The 20,679-nt window shown below is 39.2% G+C and overlaps 6 protein-coding genes across 10 annotated transcripts; 4 read left to right on the top strand and 2 right to left on the bottom strand.

Moving 5' to 3' along the window:
- Positions 1–245: 245 nt before the first annotated feature.
- Positions 246–4,585, top strand: LOC143174224 (uncharacterized). The gene is made up of 4 exons (XM_076364628.1): positions 246–345; positions 426–1,105; positions 1,445–1,742; positions 1,811–4,585. The coding sequence occupies exons 2-4, from the start codon at positions 669–671 to the stop codon at positions 3,440–3,442; spliced, it is 2,367 nt and encodes a 788-aa protein (XP_076220743.1). The 5' UTR covers positions 246–345; positions 426–668; the 3' UTR covers positions 3,443–4,585.
- On the bottom strand, positions 4,026–6,621 carry LOC116430764 (transmembrane protein 26). Its single transcript, XM_031985311.2, has 6 exons — positions 6,428–6,621; positions 5,474–5,651; positions 5,000–5,407; positions 4,562–4,908; positions 4,136–4,489; positions 4,026–4,062 (listed from the first exon to the last, which is right to left on the bottom strand). The coding sequence occupies exons 1-6, from the start codon at positions 6,619–6,621 to the stop codon at positions 4,026–4,028; spliced, it is 1,518 nt and encodes a 505-aa protein (XP_031841171.2).
- Positions 6,622–8,850: 2,229 nt separating this feature from the next.
- cbc (protein CLP1 homolog) lies at positions 8,851–11,027 on the top strand. 5 transcript variants are annotated; one of them, XM_076364637.1, is made up of 5 exons: positions 8,851–9,023; positions 9,095–9,297; positions 9,469–10,494; positions 10,644–10,776; positions 10,882–11,027. In XM_076364637.1, the coding sequence occupies exons 2-4, from the start codon at positions 9,199–9,201 to the stop codon at positions 10,746–10,748; spliced, it is 1,230 nt and encodes a 409-aa protein (XP_076220752.1). In that variant the 5' UTR covers positions 8,851–9,023; positions 9,095–9,198; the 3' UTR covers positions 10,749–10,776; positions 10,882–11,027. The 5 variants fall into 5 exon arrangements, with proteins under 5 accessions (XP_076220752.1, XP_076220749.1, XP_076220750.1 ...); XM_076364634.1 differs by having other exon boundaries at positions 9,469–10,526; XM_076364635.1 differs by lacking the exon at positions 10,882–11,027 and having other exon boundaries at positions 8,851–9,019; positions 9,469–10,526; positions 10,644–10,835.
- On the top strand, positions 10,970–14,086 carry LOC116434191 (uncharacterized). The gene is made up of 4 exons (XM_031992913.2): positions 10,970–11,105; positions 11,165–11,556; positions 11,659–11,893; positions 11,959–14,086. Exons 1-4 carry the CDS (start codon positions 11,019–11,021, stop codon positions 12,085–12,087), a joined length of 843 nt encoding a protein of 280 aa, XP_031848773.1. The 5' UTR covers positions 10,970–11,018; the 3' UTR covers positions 12,088–14,086.
- Positions 12,546–18,414, bottom strand: Rab8 (RAS oncogene family member Rab8). The gene is made up of 4 exons (XM_076364639.1): positions 17,903–18,414; positions 16,687–16,747; positions 16,054–16,399; positions 12,546–14,265 (listed from the first exon to the last, which is right to left on the bottom strand). Exons 1-4 carry the CDS (start codon positions 18,024–18,026, stop codon positions 14,167–14,169), a joined length of 630 nt encoding a protein of 209 aa, XP_076220754.1. The 5' UTR covers positions 18,027–18,414; the 3' UTR covers positions 12,546–14,166.
- A 410-nt stretch (positions 18,415–18,824) lies between these two features.
- LOC116430726 (ribosome biogenesis protein NOP53) lies at positions 18,825–20,160 on the top strand. The gene is made up of 2 exons (XM_031985237.2): positions 18,825–19,574; positions 19,636–20,160. The coding sequence occupies exons 1-2, from the start codon at positions 18,834–18,836 to the stop codon at positions 20,158–20,160; spliced, it is 1,266 nt and encodes a 421-aa protein (XP_031841097.2). The 5' UTR covers positions 18,825–18,833.
- Positions 20,161–20,679: the final 519 nt, after the last annotated feature.

The raw sequence follows: 20,679 nt of genomic DNA, 5'->3' as shown, positions 1-20,679 counted from the left end.
TTAAATATCAAAAACAAATATCCTTGTCGAATTTAATATTGGTATACGATAAGATCGAATAAGAAATATTAAGCGAAAAGATTCTGTTTGGTCCATGGAGATATTACAAGTATCGAAAAAACGGTAAATATCTTTTATATTTGATATTTCATCCATTGAATTCGATTAATATGAACGATAGATGATGCAGAGCGCATTGTAGGTAATTGTAAGATATTTAAAAGACGCATCATCGACGTAGTCGTCAAAGTTCGAATTGATAGATGACACTGTTGTTCCCCTTTCTTCTGCGAGAAACAAAAGCATCGAATTCGCGCCTCTGGTCCAGTACTGTGTGGCATGCAGGTATGTACATACACGAGTACACACAAGTATGTTACTCTCATCTTTTATGATCGTCCGTAACCAAATAAATCCTGTTACAGTTGTTTACGGGCCTTTCCAACGGGATTCGCTCGAGACCAGAAGAGTCCTGGGAATCCCCGTGTCGTTGGAATCACGCGTACGTCGAGCAGTTGACGTTTCGCGTTGGTTCGTTTCCAACGCGTAGTTTGCGCGTGCCTCCGATAACGTTCGGATGAATCTCGTCGTTCGTCGAAAAGGTATACCTCTGTTTACCTATCGACAGTTGATTGTTTCCGAATGTTCGAGTAAGCAGCAAAAGGTAAATGGAGAAGCTAACGACGCAACATTCCGGGGAGAACCAAGAGGACGATGATGTGAGCGTGATCGCAGTGATAGAAAAAGAAAACGATAGATCTTCGATGTACGTTCGAATCGACGAGTCGGAATTCAGCCGAAATCGCCTGCAAAAAGATCAACGAACGATTCAAGTTGCCGGTGAAACATTGAAAATGACTCTTCGAAAACGATCAGACTCGGAACCGTTGTTGTCCGCGGAGACGGAAGAGACGGAAGAGTCGGCAGTGGATTACAAACGGGTCGACATCTTGCAGAAACAATCGCCTGAAATTCCGATGAAACGAGAAAAGAGATACAAGGATGATAGTGATTACGTGAAGGACTCTACGGAAACCAGTAGCGGGGGCTCGACGTCTGGCGCACCTACGACAGTCAGGAGAGTGCATCGAACAACGAGAAGAAAGTATGTCTAAGATTCAGGATCGATACAATTAAGCAACACGTGTGTTGTGTACTCGACGAGTTTCTACCGCATAGTTTTCCGTTAATTCCATGCGTAAGTAGAGACCCGGAGACCTTGTTTACTGAGCGTATCGACAATTATTGTTACAATATCAGTCGTTAGTATAATCAGTCGTTGATAATTCCTGTTGTACCATCGCCTGTCGATAATCTTTTCTAGACCTGAAAAAGTTATCGCGTACGATTGAAATTTCAAAAAGTTTGGTAAACATTGGAAAAAGTCTCCTAGTAGTCTCCCAATAATTGAAAACCTCCTTTTTCTTTATCCTTTCTTTTGCAGTCGTGGAATCAGGGAAATTCAAAAGGATCCTATGCATGTAACGAAGAAACATCTAGATAAACAATTTCCTAGACCCAGGCAACAATTGCTTTCGGCGAAAAGGAAGGGAACCTTCTTTGATTTCGAGCTTATTAAACGAGGAAAGTCTTCTACGATGCCATACATGAATACAAGATCTGTCACGCGAAAAATGTACAATGTAGGAGCCACTTATCAGGCACCTACGATAAGAGACGAAATGGAATGGAAAGAGTGGCCTGTACATGGAATGCACGAGAGACCCATCTATCATCCTCGAGTGAGATTTCTATTTATACGTATTGAAATATATTACCCCGATTGAACCACTTTGTGGGGATCTTTCAGGTAGGCTTGGCTACAGAGTACTTGGGCCGTTGTTACACTAGCATCGATGGTCATTCTTACCACAGAGTAGCGGATAGTCCTGAAATAGAAGTGGTATCCGTAGATCCGCGCTGTGATTTTCTTTCTTCTGCCGGTGAAAAAAAACGAAATAGGAAAACAAAGATCGCTGAAAATTCGAATCACATGAGAAATTCAAAAACGTCTCTTTCATCCAAGAAAGCAAAATCCTTCGAAAAGTGTATGCACGAGAGTTTTCATTGCGTTCTAGGGTACTGCTCGCAGGTGATGACTCCCAGCTACAAAACGAATGTTGAGAGTAAAATTAATAAACTAAACGCGAGTAAAAATTCACCAAATATTCTAAGAAGGTCGGAACAGCAATCCTCGATGAGAAATTTTATGGAATCTGCCGGTAAGAATAAGTCGTTTGTTATTAGTAAGGAAAACTTACGGAAAACGGTAGAAGGAAACAGGGTATCGAACAATTACTCTGCAACTACGATGTCTCGGAATGTTAAAATTTTTAACAATACGGCGAAACCTCAATTGTTTCCGATACAAAAGGTGTATGTTGCCAATCCTCAAAAGCCTATCGTCTTTGCTAATCTGAAACCTCTTCAGAACGGACAGATAAAGCTACAGGAAGTAGTACAATCTTCTAATAACCCACTAATCCTAGTCGATACCTCGGAAGTGAACAATACTCAGATTTTCAAACCATTACCTAACAATATGAATCTGATAAAATTGGAACACGTCAACGACACTCTGTTGGATATACCTTCTGTGTTCAATAACGCGATTCCTATTAATGATTTGTCGGAGAATTCAAAAGTCTCCTCGAAACACTCTCCCACAAATCCCACGAAACGCACGAGTAAGGTAGAGTTCACGGTTGCAAAGTATCTTCTCGATAACGCGAAACAGAATAAAATTCAGGTAGCGAAAGAGACGAATACCAGAGAAGAAAAAAAGGTATCTTACGATCCTACTGGTAAGGAGGTAACTTTAAAAGCATCGTTATCCGATCAGCCAAATAAGATTTGGTGCGCCAGCGACGCATCGGAGATAGCAAAAATTCTCTCGGAGTATAATAAGAGCAGTATGAAAAAACCGGCCATCGAGAACCATGGATTCTACACCGACTCGAAGAACATTGGAACGAAGGAAGTATCGAGTAAAGAAGAGTACGCGAAACGGTGTGATCGGGAGAATTCCTCCGAGAGAGGAAACGTGAACATAAAGTTTCCTCAAGGAAAGTGGAGGCGATTTCATTTGACAGTGGAGAAACTAAAGGACACGAAGGGCTATTCGAACGAAAGAAAAACTATCTCGAAAATGTCGAACAGCAGCAGACAATCGTCGTTTGAAGATTTAAAGTACTCGGAGCTATCTCAAAAGTTACAGTCCAGTGCAATTAGCTCGGAGAAGAAAGAAAACAGTTTCGCGAATGTTATGGTAAACGCGACAACGACGAAGACCCAGTTTTTGCAAGAATTGTTGGAAAATACAGCGATACTGTATTGCGCCGCTACTGGAACCCATCAGGACGATTTGGCTAATTATATCGATAGTTTGGATGCTTCTCAGAGTATACAATGGTTAGAAACGTGCAACGATTCGATCGTATGAGCAATTATGTTAGACTTATGGTAAAGGAGTTACGAATCTGTATCGATATTTCAACGACCCGGTACCTTGTTTCCTTCGGACTTTATACAGATTCGGAAGAAGAAGAAAAACACGTAAAAGTTATATTTGTTTCTTTATTTAATAGAATGTCGGAGCAGAATCATAGTACAAATATATTTAATTGATAATCGATACAAGTTGTTAACGCTCCAGGAGATCCTATTAAAATAGTGGCTTATCGATAGATTCATTTTCTTTTGTTTGCCGTTTACCGAGTTTAATTATTGTGTTCAGATGTGTTTGAATTTCTAAACGAGAGATAGAAATAATATTGGTTAATAATTGTACTTTACGGAGAATGATTCTTAGGAACTTGTACCCTGGGAGAAGTAACACGAATTATTATTCGTTTGACTCGGATCGCGCTGAAATAAAGTGGAAAAAGTTAACGAACGTGGGAGGTTCTCTCGACTCGTGTCGTCAACTCCATGCCATCGTTGATAACCGCATGTAAGAGCAACATGCAAACGAGAAGAATCGCCGAATAGACGCACAATAGAGCGATTATACCCAGACTTTGTCGTCAGTCTCTGTTCTGTCTTCGCTTTCGATGAACGTACCTGCGAAGATATACCACGATATATTACGCGTGTTCGCGTCGGACTTTTTTATCGTACTCGATCGAATAATTGCCTTTTTTTCTCCGATTCCGACTGGCTCTCCTCGGTGACAGTCTTCTCGACTATCTCCTCGGCCGTGGACCGGTCTTCGGTATCTTCGTTGCATTTCCTGCTTTTACCGGAACTTTTGCTAGAGTCCTCGTTCTTGGGCCTCGTCTTGGCGGTGTCTGCGGAATACTTTCTGTCGCCTTTCTCGGAGGATTTCCTGTCGTTTCTCCTCCTGCGTCTCTCGTCGTCGGAGGAAACTTCGTACTTGGGTTCCTCTCTGCGGGAAGGCCGTCTTTTCCGTTCGTTCTTTCGGGACCTGGCGCGCCTCGCGGAATTGCGCGAACTGGACGTCGAGTATCCGGTGTCTTGCCTGGTTCTCCTGCGTGATTTCAAGAAACGAGGAGGTCTATTCGAATGCTCGAATTCGAGGTTCTCTTTGAATCGCGAATACCGTTTGGAATGTTCGGTGCATCTGGGAGAGGAATCGAATTTGTCCGTTTCCTCGGTGGTGGTCCGTTCGCTGTCCGAGTAATTGGCCTCCACGTCCTTCTCCCTTCTCCTTTTCTTGCTCTGCTCGGTCCTCCGACCGTTGCAGACGTCTCCCCTCGATATGATACTGATATTCGCGGTGGCCGGTCTCTTTCTCCGCTTACTCTTGTTTTCTGTTTGCACTACGTACAGCCTGTAAAGCTGCAAGAGTATAACCAAAGTATTTTTGCAAGTGAAGAAGATGTTCATGTAGCTGACGATGCGGTAATGAATGATCAGGATCAGCCGGAACGCGAGGAAAGGGCCATCCTGAAATTCGATCGAATCGTCAAGCGAACGCAGAGAAACTCGCGGCAACGGGTAAACGAGAGATCCGAATAGCCGGGGGACGGCACGGTACCTGAAGAATCATGTTCAAAGCGATTCCCCAGACGTCGATGCTGCAACAACTGGTCTCGCTGTGCACTCTCTTCTTGACAGCGTTGCCCGAGGACAGCCGGGACTTTCTGGACTTGGTGGCGGTCAGGACAACGGTGAACTGCATCAAGGACCATGCCCAGATGCCCAGCGTCAGGTACACCAGTACAGGTTCGCGCGCTATTCTGTCCTCTTTGAAAGAGTCGAAAAACTCGATGATGTCGGCAGCCGTACCTATGTAAACTAACAGCAACTGACTGAGTTGGTCGCGCGTCAGGTCACCCTTCGGCAGCATCCATCTTCCGATGATCAAGACCAACATCAAGAATTGCTCTATCAAAGTGACCCATGTTTCCGTGGATATTTGAATATCCGGCAGGTGGATGTTTACCTGAAGAGGAGTAACGTGAGCGTTCGATTCGCGGTTGTTCGCGGGCTGTTTAGAAATGTCGCTCACGCCCAACGCTTCCTCCAAGTGCTTCAGATCCTTCGCAGCCAGGTTGGCGAGGTCCAGATTCTCCGATATGTTCACGTTGGACTCGAAAGCTTTCAGTCTTCTGTCCACTTTGTCCAGCTCTAGAAGCCATATAGCGGGCACCACGCTGCTGAGGTACAAAAACACGGAAGGACAAAACCTGTCGGATGGTAAGAGAATTTTAATTATCTTTGAATTTCTGTATAGAACGAACGACAGGAAACGCGAAACGATATCTTTTCGAGCGTCGATAGAGCCCGAAGACGCAACAAGCGCAAGATTAATATGCCGAGGCACGAGGAGGATTCGCGCGCTGCATTGATTTCCTCGAGAACGTCGTTCACCGTCCCCGCTGAATCCTCGGTAAGAATCGATCACACACGATTCGAACGAGATAGGGGATATTGGAAAAAAAGGGGTCACCGTTACACACGTAGTCTTTTCGGTGTGTCAATAATTTTCGAGCCGCTCCGACGTGTATAGCGCGCGAATCGACTCTCGCGCTTCGCTCCCGTTACTAATGCTCCAATTTCCGTCTGTCAAACCAGGATGGCCCCACAACACACACCCTTCCTCGCTCGAATAAGTGGGCTTGTTCTACCGTGTAGACCTTCCCCGGCAGAGAGAACTGTCCCGGGTACGTTTATTTTTACCTAACTTTACAACTTTCTACGACTCTTTCGAGGAAATGTTGGGAAATTGTTGAAAATTGTGCAATTTTCAAAAACGTTCAAGTATCTGCAACGAATTGTTGAAACGCCAGCGTTCGAGTACACAATTCTGAACAGTCGATAACATTTCACCGAAAGATTTTCAGAAGCAAAGATTTCATTGTTGAAATCCCCGTTTCCGCGTTTCCAATAACGCTCATCGCGCGTTTACCTTTGATCGTTCTTGTTAAAATATGTCTGAAGCAAAAATATTTCTCTCATTTACCACTTCCATTCTTGATTTTCTTTTATAGTAAGCGTGAAGATGCCTTCGAGGAACAGCAACAAGATTGGACAACTGAGATACCAAAAGAGAGGATTCTTCTTGAAAGTGGTCACTTGCCAAATGGCGATGAAACCGTGCGAAGCAAAAACGAGGCGCGTGATAATCGCTTTCACGGTTGCTAGGAATTTTGCCATCGTCGAACTACGCTGCTTTTAATTTCGAGTTCCGCCGACACGCCGACGATCGTTCAGTTGCAAAGAAACATCCGTATCTTCGCGTACACCGATATCGATCGATAGAAAAATATTCGCTTTTATTTCTTATTATTAATTATGGAAAGAACGGTTTTGCAATGAAATTTTCCGTCGTAGAATCACGCGTGTCACCGTGATTCGTCGTGGTTCACCGTAACAGAACTGAAAGAAAACTATCGCTGACCCCGCAGGCTTTGGAATTCAAATGGCGCCGCGCAGGCGTGATAGGGTACAGTAGCGTTACTAGTGTAAGAATACCTCGAACTACAAATTGTACAAAAATACTACCTCTCGGAAGTCTGTTAACGTTAAGAAACGATGTTGAAGGTAAACCCTTCGAGATACAAATGTGCCAAATAAATTCTATAAATTCCTAAATCCGACAAATTCTTATTTCTCCCTTTATAGTTCTCGTGTTTCCAACATTGAACTGTACGTTACAAGTTTATCGCTGGCAGTCGATTCGATCCCGTCTCGTAGAAAATAAAGATCGATTAATACCTTGTACTACATGTTACTTAGAATCTTATAGTATAATCTTAGAGTCGATTCAACGAATATTTCCCAAAGGTATTAATCAACGAAACTCCGCTCGGTAAAGCGACGCGTAAGCGTTAGGCGGGTTGCGGGTCGTCGGGAGTACTTATGCAGGCGCGGTGATCTCTATAACAATCTATATACTATAATCTCTAAGAGACGACGACAAAACGAGTCTGCGACCAGGCATTCGATCTTACCTGGACAATTTCCCATTTTCATTCGGTATTAATCTACCGAATAATACAGACTCGAACACTTTGCTCGCGGTAACACGCCAACTTGCTATCTTGCGAATTTCATTTCTATTTCCATTCTATCGTTCCTGTATTATACAAATACGATTCCTTGAAGGAACTCCATAAGAAACCCCTTGGAACCCCATAAGAAATCCCTCGGATCCCGTGAGAAACTCCTTGAAGGAACCCCATAAGAAACCCCACGGACCCCCATAAAAAGCCCTAGGAACTCCCATAAGAAACCCCTTGAAACCTCATAAGAAACCCCTGGAATCCCCATATGAAACTCCTTAGATCACACGAGAAACCCCTCAGACCCCCTCGGAGAACTTCTGGGGGGTTCTAAGACCCCCTCGTAAAATCTTTCGAAAACTCACAAGAGACCCCTTGAACCCCCCGAAAGATTTTAGGGGGTTTCTTAGGTTCTAAGACCCCCTCGAAGAACCTCACTAAAACTGGGGGGTTCTAAGACCCCCTAGACAGCTCGTGTTTGATACCCGAGTGTCATCTCTTGAGGGTTCGAGGGGTTTCTCTTTAGAATTCGGAACGGAGTTAAATGCTTTCTTTATACAATCAATCTAAGTGTCATAATTAATTGTTTATTGTCAAATAATAATTAAACATTTCATTCGTAACACAGAACAATCGTGTCTAATCTATTAAAAACCTGCGAAGATAATTTAAGAAAATAATTTTTAAAAATCCCGCCTCCCACAACGGTGGCGCCGCCTAGTGCAAAATGGTTCAAACTTATAGCCAATTAGTACCATACTGTGTACGCTAGATAGCGCCAAAAGCGACTTCCTTAGGGCCGCGAAGAATCCACCAGGAAATCGTTAATAACTTATTAATTACTCACTCGAGTCTCGTTAAAACTGCTACTGAATGTTCCCAAGGGTCTACCCTAATTTCTTCGATCATAAATGTTCACAATTTGTTCCTATTAAGTGAGAAACTAATTGTTTATTGGGCACCTATCAAAAAATTCTAGGTTACCTTGCGACATCGACTTGGAAAATAATTAATAAAAAATTAACGAGGAGGAAAATCTTAACCAAAGGGGTTATGGGAAAGTAGGGGAGGGTCCAGTCTATAATTAAAAATTACAAATGTTCATAAATTATTCGTGGTAGTTGAGTTATTAATGAATTAGCTTTTGTTCTCCACATCGAGGCGACGCATTTAGTTCCTAACTTCCACCGCTAGATGGCGCCACCTAAATTCATATTCTGGAGACCTCCTCGGTCCTGATGCTTCGCGCGTACGCACCAGGGACCGATGAGATGCTTTTTCCTAGGTGGTGGCACGAGTGAGACTGTCTCTGTTCTTATCTTACACATTGCAGGTATAGGGAAAAGCTTCGAAAACGCCCGTCCGCTAGATGGCGCTACTATCATAAGAAGTATATAGCAAGTGGAATGTTGACAGTACGCATGCATATATGTAATTTGCAGCAACATTTTTGTAAACAATAAGAGCGTCATAAATCTGTTTGTAACATAAAGTCCAGGTTTTTAATTGATGTCTGTCATTAATATAACGGCGCTTGTATTGACAGCTGTGTAGGTAATATCTAGAGATACGATTAGTGTTTTCTGCTAAATTAAAGGTTATTTTATCCGATGTAAACTTTTCAGCGCGTCAGAAAACTCGGAGAAGATTGACTTGCGGGGAGAGAATGTTAAATGATTTATATTGAAAGGCATGTGATAAATATTCAGGGGTAATTTATATTAACAATATGACAGACGAGAAGGCGCAAACGCAAGAATTCAAATTGGATCCGGATTGCGAATTGCGGTTCGAGGTTGAAAGTAAAAATGAAAAAGTGACGCTCGAGGTAATCGATGAAATGTTTTTTTATTTATTATTATCTTTACACAGTGTTCGTCGTCTGTTTTATATTCCTGGTTATTACATTCGTCCGAAATTTATTTTTCCTATCCCCTTGTCAAAATCTCGACGGAGGATTTCAGTCTCCAGTTGTAAATACGAATTTATTATTTTACAGCTGAAAAGCGGCTTGGCGGAAGTATTTGGGACGGAACTGGTAAAGGGAAAGAAATACGAATTCACTGCTGGAGCTAAAGTAGCTGTATTTACTTGGCAAAGTTGTACGGTCGAATTGGTTGGTAAAACTGACGTCAGTTACGTCGCCAAGGAAACTCCGATGGGTCTGTATTTGAATTGCCACGCCGCTATGGAAAGGCTCAGAGAAACCGCGGAGAAGGACGATACCAGGGGTCCGATAACGATGATTGTAGGGCCGTGCGACGTTGGGAAATCTACCTTGTGCAGACTTTTATTAAACTACGCAGTCAGAATGGGCCGCAGACCAATTTTTGTAGACTTAGACGTCGGCCAAGGTCATATAGCGATACCTGGCACAGTTGGAGCTCTGCTCGTCGAACGTCCGTCGAACATCGTGGAAGGCTTCAGTCAGCAGGCACCGCTGGTCTTTCATTTTGGCCACAAATCTCCGCAGACCAATGTTGCTCTGTACAATCTTCTAGTAACAAGATTAGCGGAAGTTTGTTCCGACAGACTTCAAGCTAACAAAAAGGCGAGAGTTTCCGGTATTGTGATAAATACTTGTGGATGGGTGAAGGGAGATGGGTACAAATTACTAACTCACGCGGCTCAAGCTTTCGAAGTAGACGCGATTTTGGTATTAGATCAAGAAAGACTTTACAACGAACTTGTCAGGGATATGCCTGATTTCGTTAAAGTCGTTTTTCTACCAAAAAGCGGTGGTGTGGTAGAGAGAAGCCAGACGCAGAGGATAGAAGCCAGAGATCAAGGTGTCAGGGAATATTTTTATGGATCCAGAACTCCGCTATATCCGCATAGTTTTGAAGTTAAATGGAGCGAAGCTAGATTGTATAAAATTGGAGCTCCGGTGCTACCCGCATCTTGTATGCCGCTGGGAATGAAAGCGGAGGACAATTTAACGAAATTAGTTGCTGTTACACCTGGTCCAAATCTACTTCATCACTTGCTGTCGGTCTCCTTTGCCGATTCACCGGAGGATGATGTGGTACAAACCAATGTTGCTGGATTCGTCTGCGTGTAAGATACATATATATATATATATATATATATATATATATATATACATATTTGAAGCAATATTTTCCAAGCGATTAAAAAGTAATTACTTAGAAAGTGTTTTTTTTTTATTTACAGTACCAATGTCGACGTGGAAAGGCAAACATTCACGGTTCTAAGCCCGCAACCAAGACCGCTACCGAACACGGTTTTATTGCTATCGGATATTCAGTTTATGGATAGTCATTGATTCTTTTTTCCTTCTATCTATGTAAGATATTAATCGTTAAAAATGAAAAACGTTGAAAATAAATGGCTATTTTGGAATGGAAATTCGTTGGTTCTGATTCAATCGACATTTTAAACATCGTCGTAGGATGATCGTGTAGTTTCAAACAGCCCGCGCTCGAAAAAGGCAGGAAGCAGCGTAAGCGCGCGAACACTCGGTTCGGATGAATCGTTAACGAAGTCGAGAGCAGCGGCAATAGCGGTAAATAATTCCAAGAGAAAAAAATGCACAACATTCGATCGAACGGTCCAGATATTTTTCATTTCGAGAAACGATTCGAAGAAATGGTTTACGAGGTTCAGCGAAACAAGGTCGGCAACGAATAATTTCTTCTCGATTTCAAAGGTACACGTATAGGTTGTCCTTTTAGACGGAACTGGAGAAATTCGAAAAGGAGCATCTTTCGATCCGCGAGCAACTTTATTTGAAGGGATCGCTTCTCGAATGTGAGAGAAAAGCGTCGCAAGACTTGCGAGCTCGTCTAAAGTTAACGACGGAAACGATCGAGCGTTTGGAAGAGGAGAAGATGCGCGATCGAATATCGTATTCGAATTTGTCCAGAAATTACGACAGCGTGGTCAAACAGCGCGATATTTTTGCGGGGGAAGCTTTGTCCAGTCGAACGGAGGCGGCGAAATTCAAAATGAAAGCAGAGGCTCTGGAGAAAGCGTTGCATCGAGAAACGCAGCGAAGGGAGGAATTAGAAAAGGCGTTGACCGAATTTCTAAACGACAACCGGAAGATTATTGGAAACATCGACGTGTAGGGAAAGATTTCTGATTCGGAATAAACATTTAATATACGATACGACCTCGAGGTCTAGCGGAGCGTTGACTTTTAATGTATTTCTATTTCACTTTTAAGGGGCGTCGCTAAAATTTCGAAAGAACAGAAATGTCTATTAGAGAACGCCGAAGCTGTGATCCGTTTGAATAAACGTCTGCAGACCATTGGACTTTGTTTCCATGCGATCAACGAAAAAAACAGGGCAGAGATCAAGGACCTACGGCAGAAATTAATTGGCTTCTCGATGAACGAGTCGAAATCGTTATCCGTTAATGAGAAATTGCACCCGGAAATGGAAAGTTTATGCTTCAAGGTATACGCTTGGTTGGGAATAATCGGAAAACGATTTTCAACTTACCGATTAGTCTGTTTGTCCAGTTAAAGGAACTATTGCTGGAATTGAAATCCAAAATGGAAGATTCCACGTTGATCGAAGAAAATATCAAGAAAATTTTCCAAGAATTGACGTCTCTGTACGACAGCAGCCGGTCGATCGGGCATTGTTAATTGGGAAAAGATAATAATTCGGGTAGATTGTCGATTAATAACATTTATTTTAATTTCTCGATACATCTGGTAAGTGATATGTTCATTGAAATCGATAGTATATTAAATAAAGTTACATTGCTCGTCGTTACAAAACGATTGAAAAATTATGAATAATTTTATATACACAATAACGTTAATGGTTTCATGGTGTACAGCTTTAAAGGATATTTAGATGTTAATTCGTTGCCCTTTCAATTTCATTCTCGTGTTAATTCTCCCGTGAATTCTCAATGGAAGCAGTTCTATGGAACTCGAAGTAGGAAAAGATCCACGAGTTTGTCGATTGCTCTTCCGTTGATACAAGACCTTAACGAAATTGTAACGCAGCTGACGATATTAATGAACATGACAATGAAAATAATAATTTGTCATCGAAGAGTTAGGAAAGGCAGGTTTCAACAATAAACGAAGACGAATAGGATTAATATAAAATGTATTATAATAATCGTATATTTAAGTATATTTAAGTATAAGGGGAAACAGATCGGAACCCCTTTTTTCTTACAAAAAAAATGAGAACCCTCTGTTTCCTCGAAAAACTATTACAACAAGCGTTTCAAACGAAGACGAAGTCCGTGTTCCACCTTATTTTGTTTGTTTCTTTATTTTTAGTTACTTCAACAATAGAACAAGGAAAAAAGTGAAAGAAAGTCGAATGAATTGTCTGAGTTCTGAATTTGCGCTAATTTATTAAATGAGTTAATCAATGAAGATTCCCCTTCGATTCGGTGAAAAAGCTAACTTGACAATGTGTGTGTATGTATGTATGTGTTGTGTGTCAGCGTACGTGTCATGTGTCTACCTGCCTGCGCGCGCGTGTGTGTGTGTGTGTGTGTGTGTATATATATATATATATATATAGATATATATCTATATATACACGTGTACACGCGTGTGTACACATATACATATATATGCATATTTATGTATATATTTATATATAAAAAATGACCGCCCATTGTTCACCTATCCGTACCCCCTTCTTTTTGTTATAAACAAATATCTTCGAACTAATACAAGAGAAAGACGATTTCCCTGCAATTCGTGAGGGAAATGTTCCCTTTCCATTTGTTTAAATAAAATGAATACAGATGCGTTAAAAATCGATCGTACCCCTTGATCGTTTGACAAAATGGAGGAGAAACTTTGTTGCACGTAGTACAAAACAAGTATTTGCTGTTCTGTTCTCTTCTTTTTCCTGCACTATCGATTTGAACTTGCATTACTTTGTGCATTCATTGAAACAGCATGCAAATAAAATAATTCTTTTTCACGTTATTGCTTTTACAAGTATTTAACCTCGTATCGTTAGTCGTTACGTCACCTCTCCTGGATGAAGTAATTTTACAACCTCTGCAATTACAAGTCCCCTTAATGTAACCAGAAAAAAAAAAGAAAAGGAAAAGGAAAAGAAGAATGTGCAGATGGCGATATTTACCGACTACTTCAGTTAAAAAAATCACTCAGCGTTAATTTTATATTCTAAATTATTCGTTGATTATTCTATTAATTAGAGTCGTCATCCCCTTTGACTACAGATTCTACCACCTGTTTATACTACTTAATCGTAAGGTCTTGAACCGCATAATAAATTACACTCAAGATACATTGCTATGACACCTCATTTTATAAAATTAGACAAAGGGGAATGGGGGATATATTATGGTCGTTTCTTCGAATTTTGCGTCTTGAAATCACTTTAACGTCGTTTAGAAAATTATCACAATCCGCGATCGTTTCCTTTCAGAATCCTTATATATGTTTTCTGTTTTCTGTTTTCTGTTTTCCTTTCTTTTCTTTTCTTTTCTTTTCTTTTCTTTTCTTTTCCGTTCTTTCAAGAGAGGAAAGTGAGTTTCTCCTCCAGGATAAAAGAGATCCTATAAGTAATCAGTAAAAAAGAGAGATCGGCAGCGACGGAGGAAAACGAAGGTGGCCATCAAGGAGTAAAATCACAGAAGGACTCGCATCGTGAAGCGAGCGAAGGAGACCGAAGATAAAGAGTAGAAGGTGACGGTCAAAGTTATGCCGGCCAAAGGGTCAGAGTATAGAACATCGTGCGAGCCAACTTGGTGGTTTCCTCTGTGGCTCGGATGCCTTCAACTGATGTCCGCCTCCTTTTGGTGGATTTGACGCCTCCTGTTTCAACAGAAATTCATCGTTTAACATTGTTCCACTCGCAAATAACATGTTTCCAAGCAAACATAACACTCAACGTCAAGCGTACACTTTAAAGTTCTATAATCTGTTTTTTAATACATTCATTTCTCTTGTCAAACTGTACAAGATCTGTCAATGGAAATTCTTAAATGTCTCTAGAGGATTTCATCATTTCAAACGCAATGAAAATACATCAAATCCTCTAGAGGCATTAAAGGTGTTCTGTTGGAAGAATTATCATTAGACGATTATAGATATATTCCTTTTCTTTTAATAATGACAAAGATTATATTTAAAAGAACAAATTAAAGAAAGAGTAAGAGAAAGCAGGAATAATTTGTCAACGCAAAAACAAGATTCTTCGCTGAAAATACTGTGCAGATATTAAAAGCAATGTTCCACGTGTTTATGTTAGTTCGTAAATCTATGTGCAATATATGAATTACTAATATACAGATGATTGTATGAAACAAGGCAAAGATACAGTTACAACAAGTGTTACCAATCTGTAGGTATTTTGATCGGTAAAAGCTCGATTGAACGCGAACAATATATCATGAATGTTTTTAAAAAGCAGTATCTTAGAAGAACAGAGAAGCAAGATATAAACTAAAACTGAGTGTGCGTATTAAACAGCTTACATACAATTACGCTACTGCAATTAGTCTCAACTATGTCGTTCAAAAATATACTTCAGTCTACAAAAGTTGTTGTGAAACTTAGATGTAATTACAGTTCACATTTAATTGAACAACTGTGTAATACAATAGTTAATCGTAATACATCGACAATTGATTATTTCAATTAGTAGCAAGTGGGAGATGATTTCTAATAACTTCACATAGTATTCATTGATACGAATAATCAAATTTCAAAGAAGTACGCAAAAAAAAATACATAGAGAGGGAAAGAGTTACCTTCTGCCGAGACCGACCAGCACCAAACACAGAGAAACAGACACAGGAAACAAAAAAATGGTGGTTAATCAATGTAAAACTACTTGCCATAACAAATCTGTAAAAGCAACTAAATTACATATCGACGGAAATAGACTTTTACATCACTTTTAATTACACTAACAAGTGATGAAATCAAATTCCTTATTTATCATTGAAATACTGACACTGCAAGATACATATACCCCTTATATTTTATAAATATTTCAGTAATTATTTCACCTTTTAACCTTCCAGCAATATAAAAACATGATACACACAATCGAATGATATTATATAATGCAAAGTTAAAGACAAATGTGATCAATATTGATTACAACCATCGTGTTTCATACGTCTACTCGTACAGTAAAAAATGGTGCCTCTTGACAAACTTATAGTGGTTTCAAAAGGAGATAGAAAAGGCAAGAAGAGACAGAAAAGAAGAGAGTACTTTTACATTGAAGAAATGTATTGAATCTAACGTTACCATGCATTGTTTTAAAATTTGTTACGCATAATTCAATTTTATTTATTTTCCTTCCCACTAAAATTTAATTACTCTTTTACTGGAAATGTTATTCGAATTATTCAATTTATCATTTGACATTTAAGGAAACACTTAAAGTTCATTCTCTGTACAATTACTATCACTGGAAGGCTAATGATTAATTCTTTTTTCGTTGTATCAATTTAAATAGATTATAATTTCAAAAGTTAAAATTATCTCTATTGCACTATGAATTTAGGTTTTGAATCTTGTAAAAAGTATGTAACTCTTTGAAGTAAGTAATACATATAGAATAATAGTATATTTTTGGAAAGTATTTACCAGTTTCTTTTCCATTTTAGCTTTAATATCTCGTGCAAGGGTATAAAATGCCTCTTCAACGTTGATGCTGGACTTAGCCGAGGTCTCCATGAACTTAATTCCATACTCAACAGCAAGTTGTTCTCCTCGTTCCTTTGAAACTTGTCGTTTTTCTGTGACTTCACACTTATTGGCCAAAAGCATCTTTTCAACATCCGCCGACGCATTTTCTTCAATGTTCCTAATCCAATTTTTTATATTTTCAAAGCTCTTCTCGTTGGTCACATCATAAACTAACATTATTCCCATTGCACCACGATAATATGCTGTAGTTATTGTACGAAACCTTTCTTGACCTGCTGTATCCCTTTAGAACATTTAGAAAAAATGTATGTACAGTAATATATACAAAATACTATTTTATTAAGTATAAAATACAGAAGAATTATTTTTATATTTATAAATATGTAATCAATGTTACTTCAATTTATAACATTGTGTTTAGAAAATTGAATAATAATAATAAAATACTTGTAATTACAATTAAAAAATAATCTTATGCGATACATATTGTAATGTCCTCTTCGTTAGGGCTACAAGCAATTCTGTAATTTTCTATGTTTTTAAAGTTAATATCTAACTTGTAACACTTACCATATCTGTAGTTTTATTTTCTTTCCGTCTAATTCTATCGTTCTTATTTTAAAATCAATTCCTAAAAACAAGAAATGAGCTTAAATATATATAATTATATATTTTATTTTATCACTTTAATTTTATCACTTTCTGTCTCTGTCATTAATATTCAAATTTATCAATGAGGACCTAATAAAAGAAATGGGTTTACGTCTAATTGTTATTTTATAAATTTATCCAAACATGAATTTACATAAATACCCTTGGTCTAACTGTAATAAACATACGTATCTTCGTACATTATATTAGCAAAATAGGTGTTAAATATTTTGTTTGAGTATTGTTATACAATATTTACAAACACCAGAGTGTTAATCATAATTTATATTATAATTAATTATAATTCAGGTAATATAAGGCATTAAAATTCTTTGGAATTAATAAACATTCGCATCGCAATATACGAAAAGACTAAAATCAATCTGAACAAGATGAAACATAAAAAAAGGAAAATATACATATATAACAGACCGAATGCTTCTGAAATTTTAATTACTCCCTTAAAGATACTCTATACGTTTGACCCTCATCTACATATTCAGGCATACTATAGAACATCTAAAGAATCATTTAACAACTTATGCCAATGAAAACAAGCATGTTTGAAAGTCTACTACACAGAATAAAAATTAAAAAAATCAAAGTCCATGGAGCAAAAAGAAGATATTCGTTAAAAGTCTCAATTTAATCATCATACAATCATCTGTACATTCAGATTTTGCAGATGATCAAGAGAACCATCCAAGAAATTTTATTAACAGGCCACAACCGTGTTCTATCATGATGATCCATTAATTAAGAGTGGGAAGAGCATGAAAATAATGGGAAGACGAACGGTGGATAAAGTGAAAAGAGAAAGAGTGAGAGGGGGGGAGGAGAGAGAGAGAGAGAGAGAGAGAGAGAGAGAGAGAGAGAGAGAGAGAGAGAGAGAGAGAGCAAGAGAGAGAGAGAGCAAGAGAGAGGAGAGAGAGAGGGGGAGAGGGAGAGAGAGAGAGAGAGAGAGAGAGAGAGAGAGAGAGAGAGAGAGAGAGAGAGAGAGAGAGAGAGAGAGAGCAAGAAAGAAAGAGAAAGAGAGAGAGAAGAGAGAGAAAGAAAGAGAAAGAGAGAGAGAGAAGAGAGAGCAAGAAAGAGAGAGAAAGAGAGAGAGAAGAGAGAGAAAAAAAGGAATACCTACCAATGGTCGAGATGAAGGTCGTATTGAAAGCATCTTCGGAGAACCTGAAGAGGACGCACGTCTTGCCGACCCCTGAATCACCAATCAGTAACAACTTGAACAAATAATCATACGTCTTCGCCATACCCTCCGCTTTCAGTCTCTCCCTCTTTCACGTGTTCCTGTCCCCACGGTCCTTTTATTCTTTCTTGAACCGTTCTCAGTCTCCCCGATGATCTTCCCGAGTGATCGTGATCCTTGGAATTCCGATGACGCACCCTTCGAACTGAAACGGGCACGCTACACGCCTTGGTCCCGTTTATCGCGACGGGGCTGTGTTCACAGTAGATACGAAGGTTGGATTATCACTGAAATCGGTTCGGATAAGGTGGAATTCGCGTAACGGGGCACGTAAAAACATCTGTCAGAAAAAGCGATGACAGCCATCGGTAAGTACAACTTTTTCTCCGCTGTTGTGGCCAGCCTTCTGACCGCACCACAGGTGATGCGCGCGTGTGTACACGCATACGCAACACGTGTGTCCACGTGAAAGCCGACTTTCTATGAAAAAAATACGTTAGGACGCGTCCGCATGAAGCTGACGCTTCCGAGACGGCGAATCGACGAATGAAGATTGAAAATCGTTTTTAATTGAAACAGAGTACGACGATCAGTTCAGAAATTCTGTTTAAATAGTATGGTTCTTTCGAATGATAAATTTATTCGTGAACGCGTCGTTCTCAATGTGAATGCTTGTGGCTGTGTCGTAAACTAGCCTTAAGGTTTCGCGCTGTTCGAATTATGAATGTGAACCCTCTATGTATCGCGTTGTTTCAGAATTTAAACGCGCCAATCGCGACAGGTAAATAAGAATCTGAATTTCAACTTGGGAATCACGTTTCTTTTAACGAGGTTCCGTGTTTTATCGTAGGATCGTATTATTTAGAGCAAAATGACCGAGATTAAACCGAAGAAACGGAAAGTATCGAAGAAGACGAAGAAGTCGTGGCGCAAACATGTGGATATAAAGGACGTTGATAAATTTTTGGAGGATTCCCGGCAGGAGGAGAGGTTGGGATCGTTTTCTGTTCGTGAAAATTCTGATTTGTTTGTTATTTCTACTAAGCCGGAAGTTCTTTCAAAGAAACAGCGCCGTGAATTATTGCAATCCAAGGAATCACGATGTTTCAACGTTTTGAAACCTCATTCGTCGGTTCCGGACCCAGTAACAAAGAGGAATCGTGTGAGGACAAAGGAAGAGAGAAAACATCCTATTCTTTTGAAGAAGGAAGCTCTTAAGAAGGCCCAGGGTATTCTGAAACTAAAGGACAGATTAAAATTAAAAAATAAGAGCATCGCGGAGAAGAAAAGGCTAATTAAACCGAAAAGGGGCGAATTCAAAGATGACGTATGGAAGGACAAGGTCAACAGTGTGATCGATGAAAAGTGGATGTCCTCTGATACTATGCGACACACGCTGTTGCATTTTGGTATGAAAAAAAAGAGATTGCCCGCTTCGTTGCACAAAAAGCCTTCAGCTTTGCCAACAATTGAAATGCCGCATCCAGGAATGTCTTATAATCCTGCGTACGAAGATCACCAGGAGTTATTGCAAGAAATCGCGGAGAAAGAATTACAGTTGATAAAAGAAGAAGAACACCTGAAAAGAGTTACCACAAATATGTTTAAAAAGGTATTTTCTTTGTAATGAAATTACATTTAGCTTTGGAATTAATTGAATTCTATTGTCATAGGTTTCACACGAAGAAAGGGAAAGGAACACTATGAAAGAAATGTCGGAAGGTCTGAATTTAGACAATCAAGCTTTGGTGGAAGATGATAATGATGATAATAATAATAATGATGATTCAGAAGTAAAGTCTGTAAATCCTCCAGTGAAAAATATGAAGAAAACTCATGTCCAAAGGCGTAAACAAAAGGAACAGAAAGAGTTGGCACACAGGATTCAAAAGGGGAAGATAGAGAAAAAGAAAATCGCAGACATTTACAAGTTAAAACAATTAGATAAACAGATGACTAAAACTGAACAGAAACAGAAAGTTTTAAGAGAAAAGAGATTGAAAAAGAAAGCCCAGAAAGCAACAGGTACTAAAGTTCTTAGTAGAATCAAATTTGAGCCCTTGGATAATGATTTTAAATTACCAGAAGAATTAACTGGCAGTTTACGAAATTCTGCACCAGCTGGTAATTTATTGAAAGACAGGTTCAAATCCCTTCAACAAAGGAATATTGTAGCTCCTTCTGTACTTAAATTGTAAGTATGACTGTAATATAAATTATTGGTAATACAAAGTAGAAATTTTACTAAAAAATGTTCTTTTTCTTTCAGGAAACAAGATAAAGCTAAAGTGAAACGATTTATAAAACCAGATCACAAAATTGATATTCCCAAAATAAAATAACGAAATAGATGTGTAGTTTTTGCAAAGTTGTGTACATAAAATGAATATATGTATTTCTTTCTAAGCATAATCGAAGATACCAAGCGTGAAAGTCTTTAAAAAGAAAATAATTTTGTATATAGTTTCTGTATAATGTAACGTTTTTCTATTCCTCGTTCACGTCAAGTAATTCTTCGCCGTCTAAGGATTCGGCGTCATTAATTTCTTCATATTCGTTCTCATCAAATACCGTAAGATCTTTAAAAATTTCATCTAATTCATTTTTATCGGATGTATCATTTTCAATAGACGTGTCAGTTTCGTCTTTTTCTGTGCTTTTCGATCTTGTCTAAATACGGTGTAATTGAAAATTCAAATAGAATACGAAACGTGTAC

Source organism: Nomia melanderi, chromosome 2 (genome assembly GCF_051020985.1).
Source record: "Nomia melanderi isolate GNS246 chromosome 2, iyNomMela1, whole genome shotgun sequence".
Taxonomy (NCBI): Eukaryota; Metazoa; Arthropoda; class Insecta; order Hymenoptera; family Halictidae; genus Nomia; species Nomia melanderi.
This window is presented reverse-complemented; position numbering and strand designations above follow the sequence as displayed.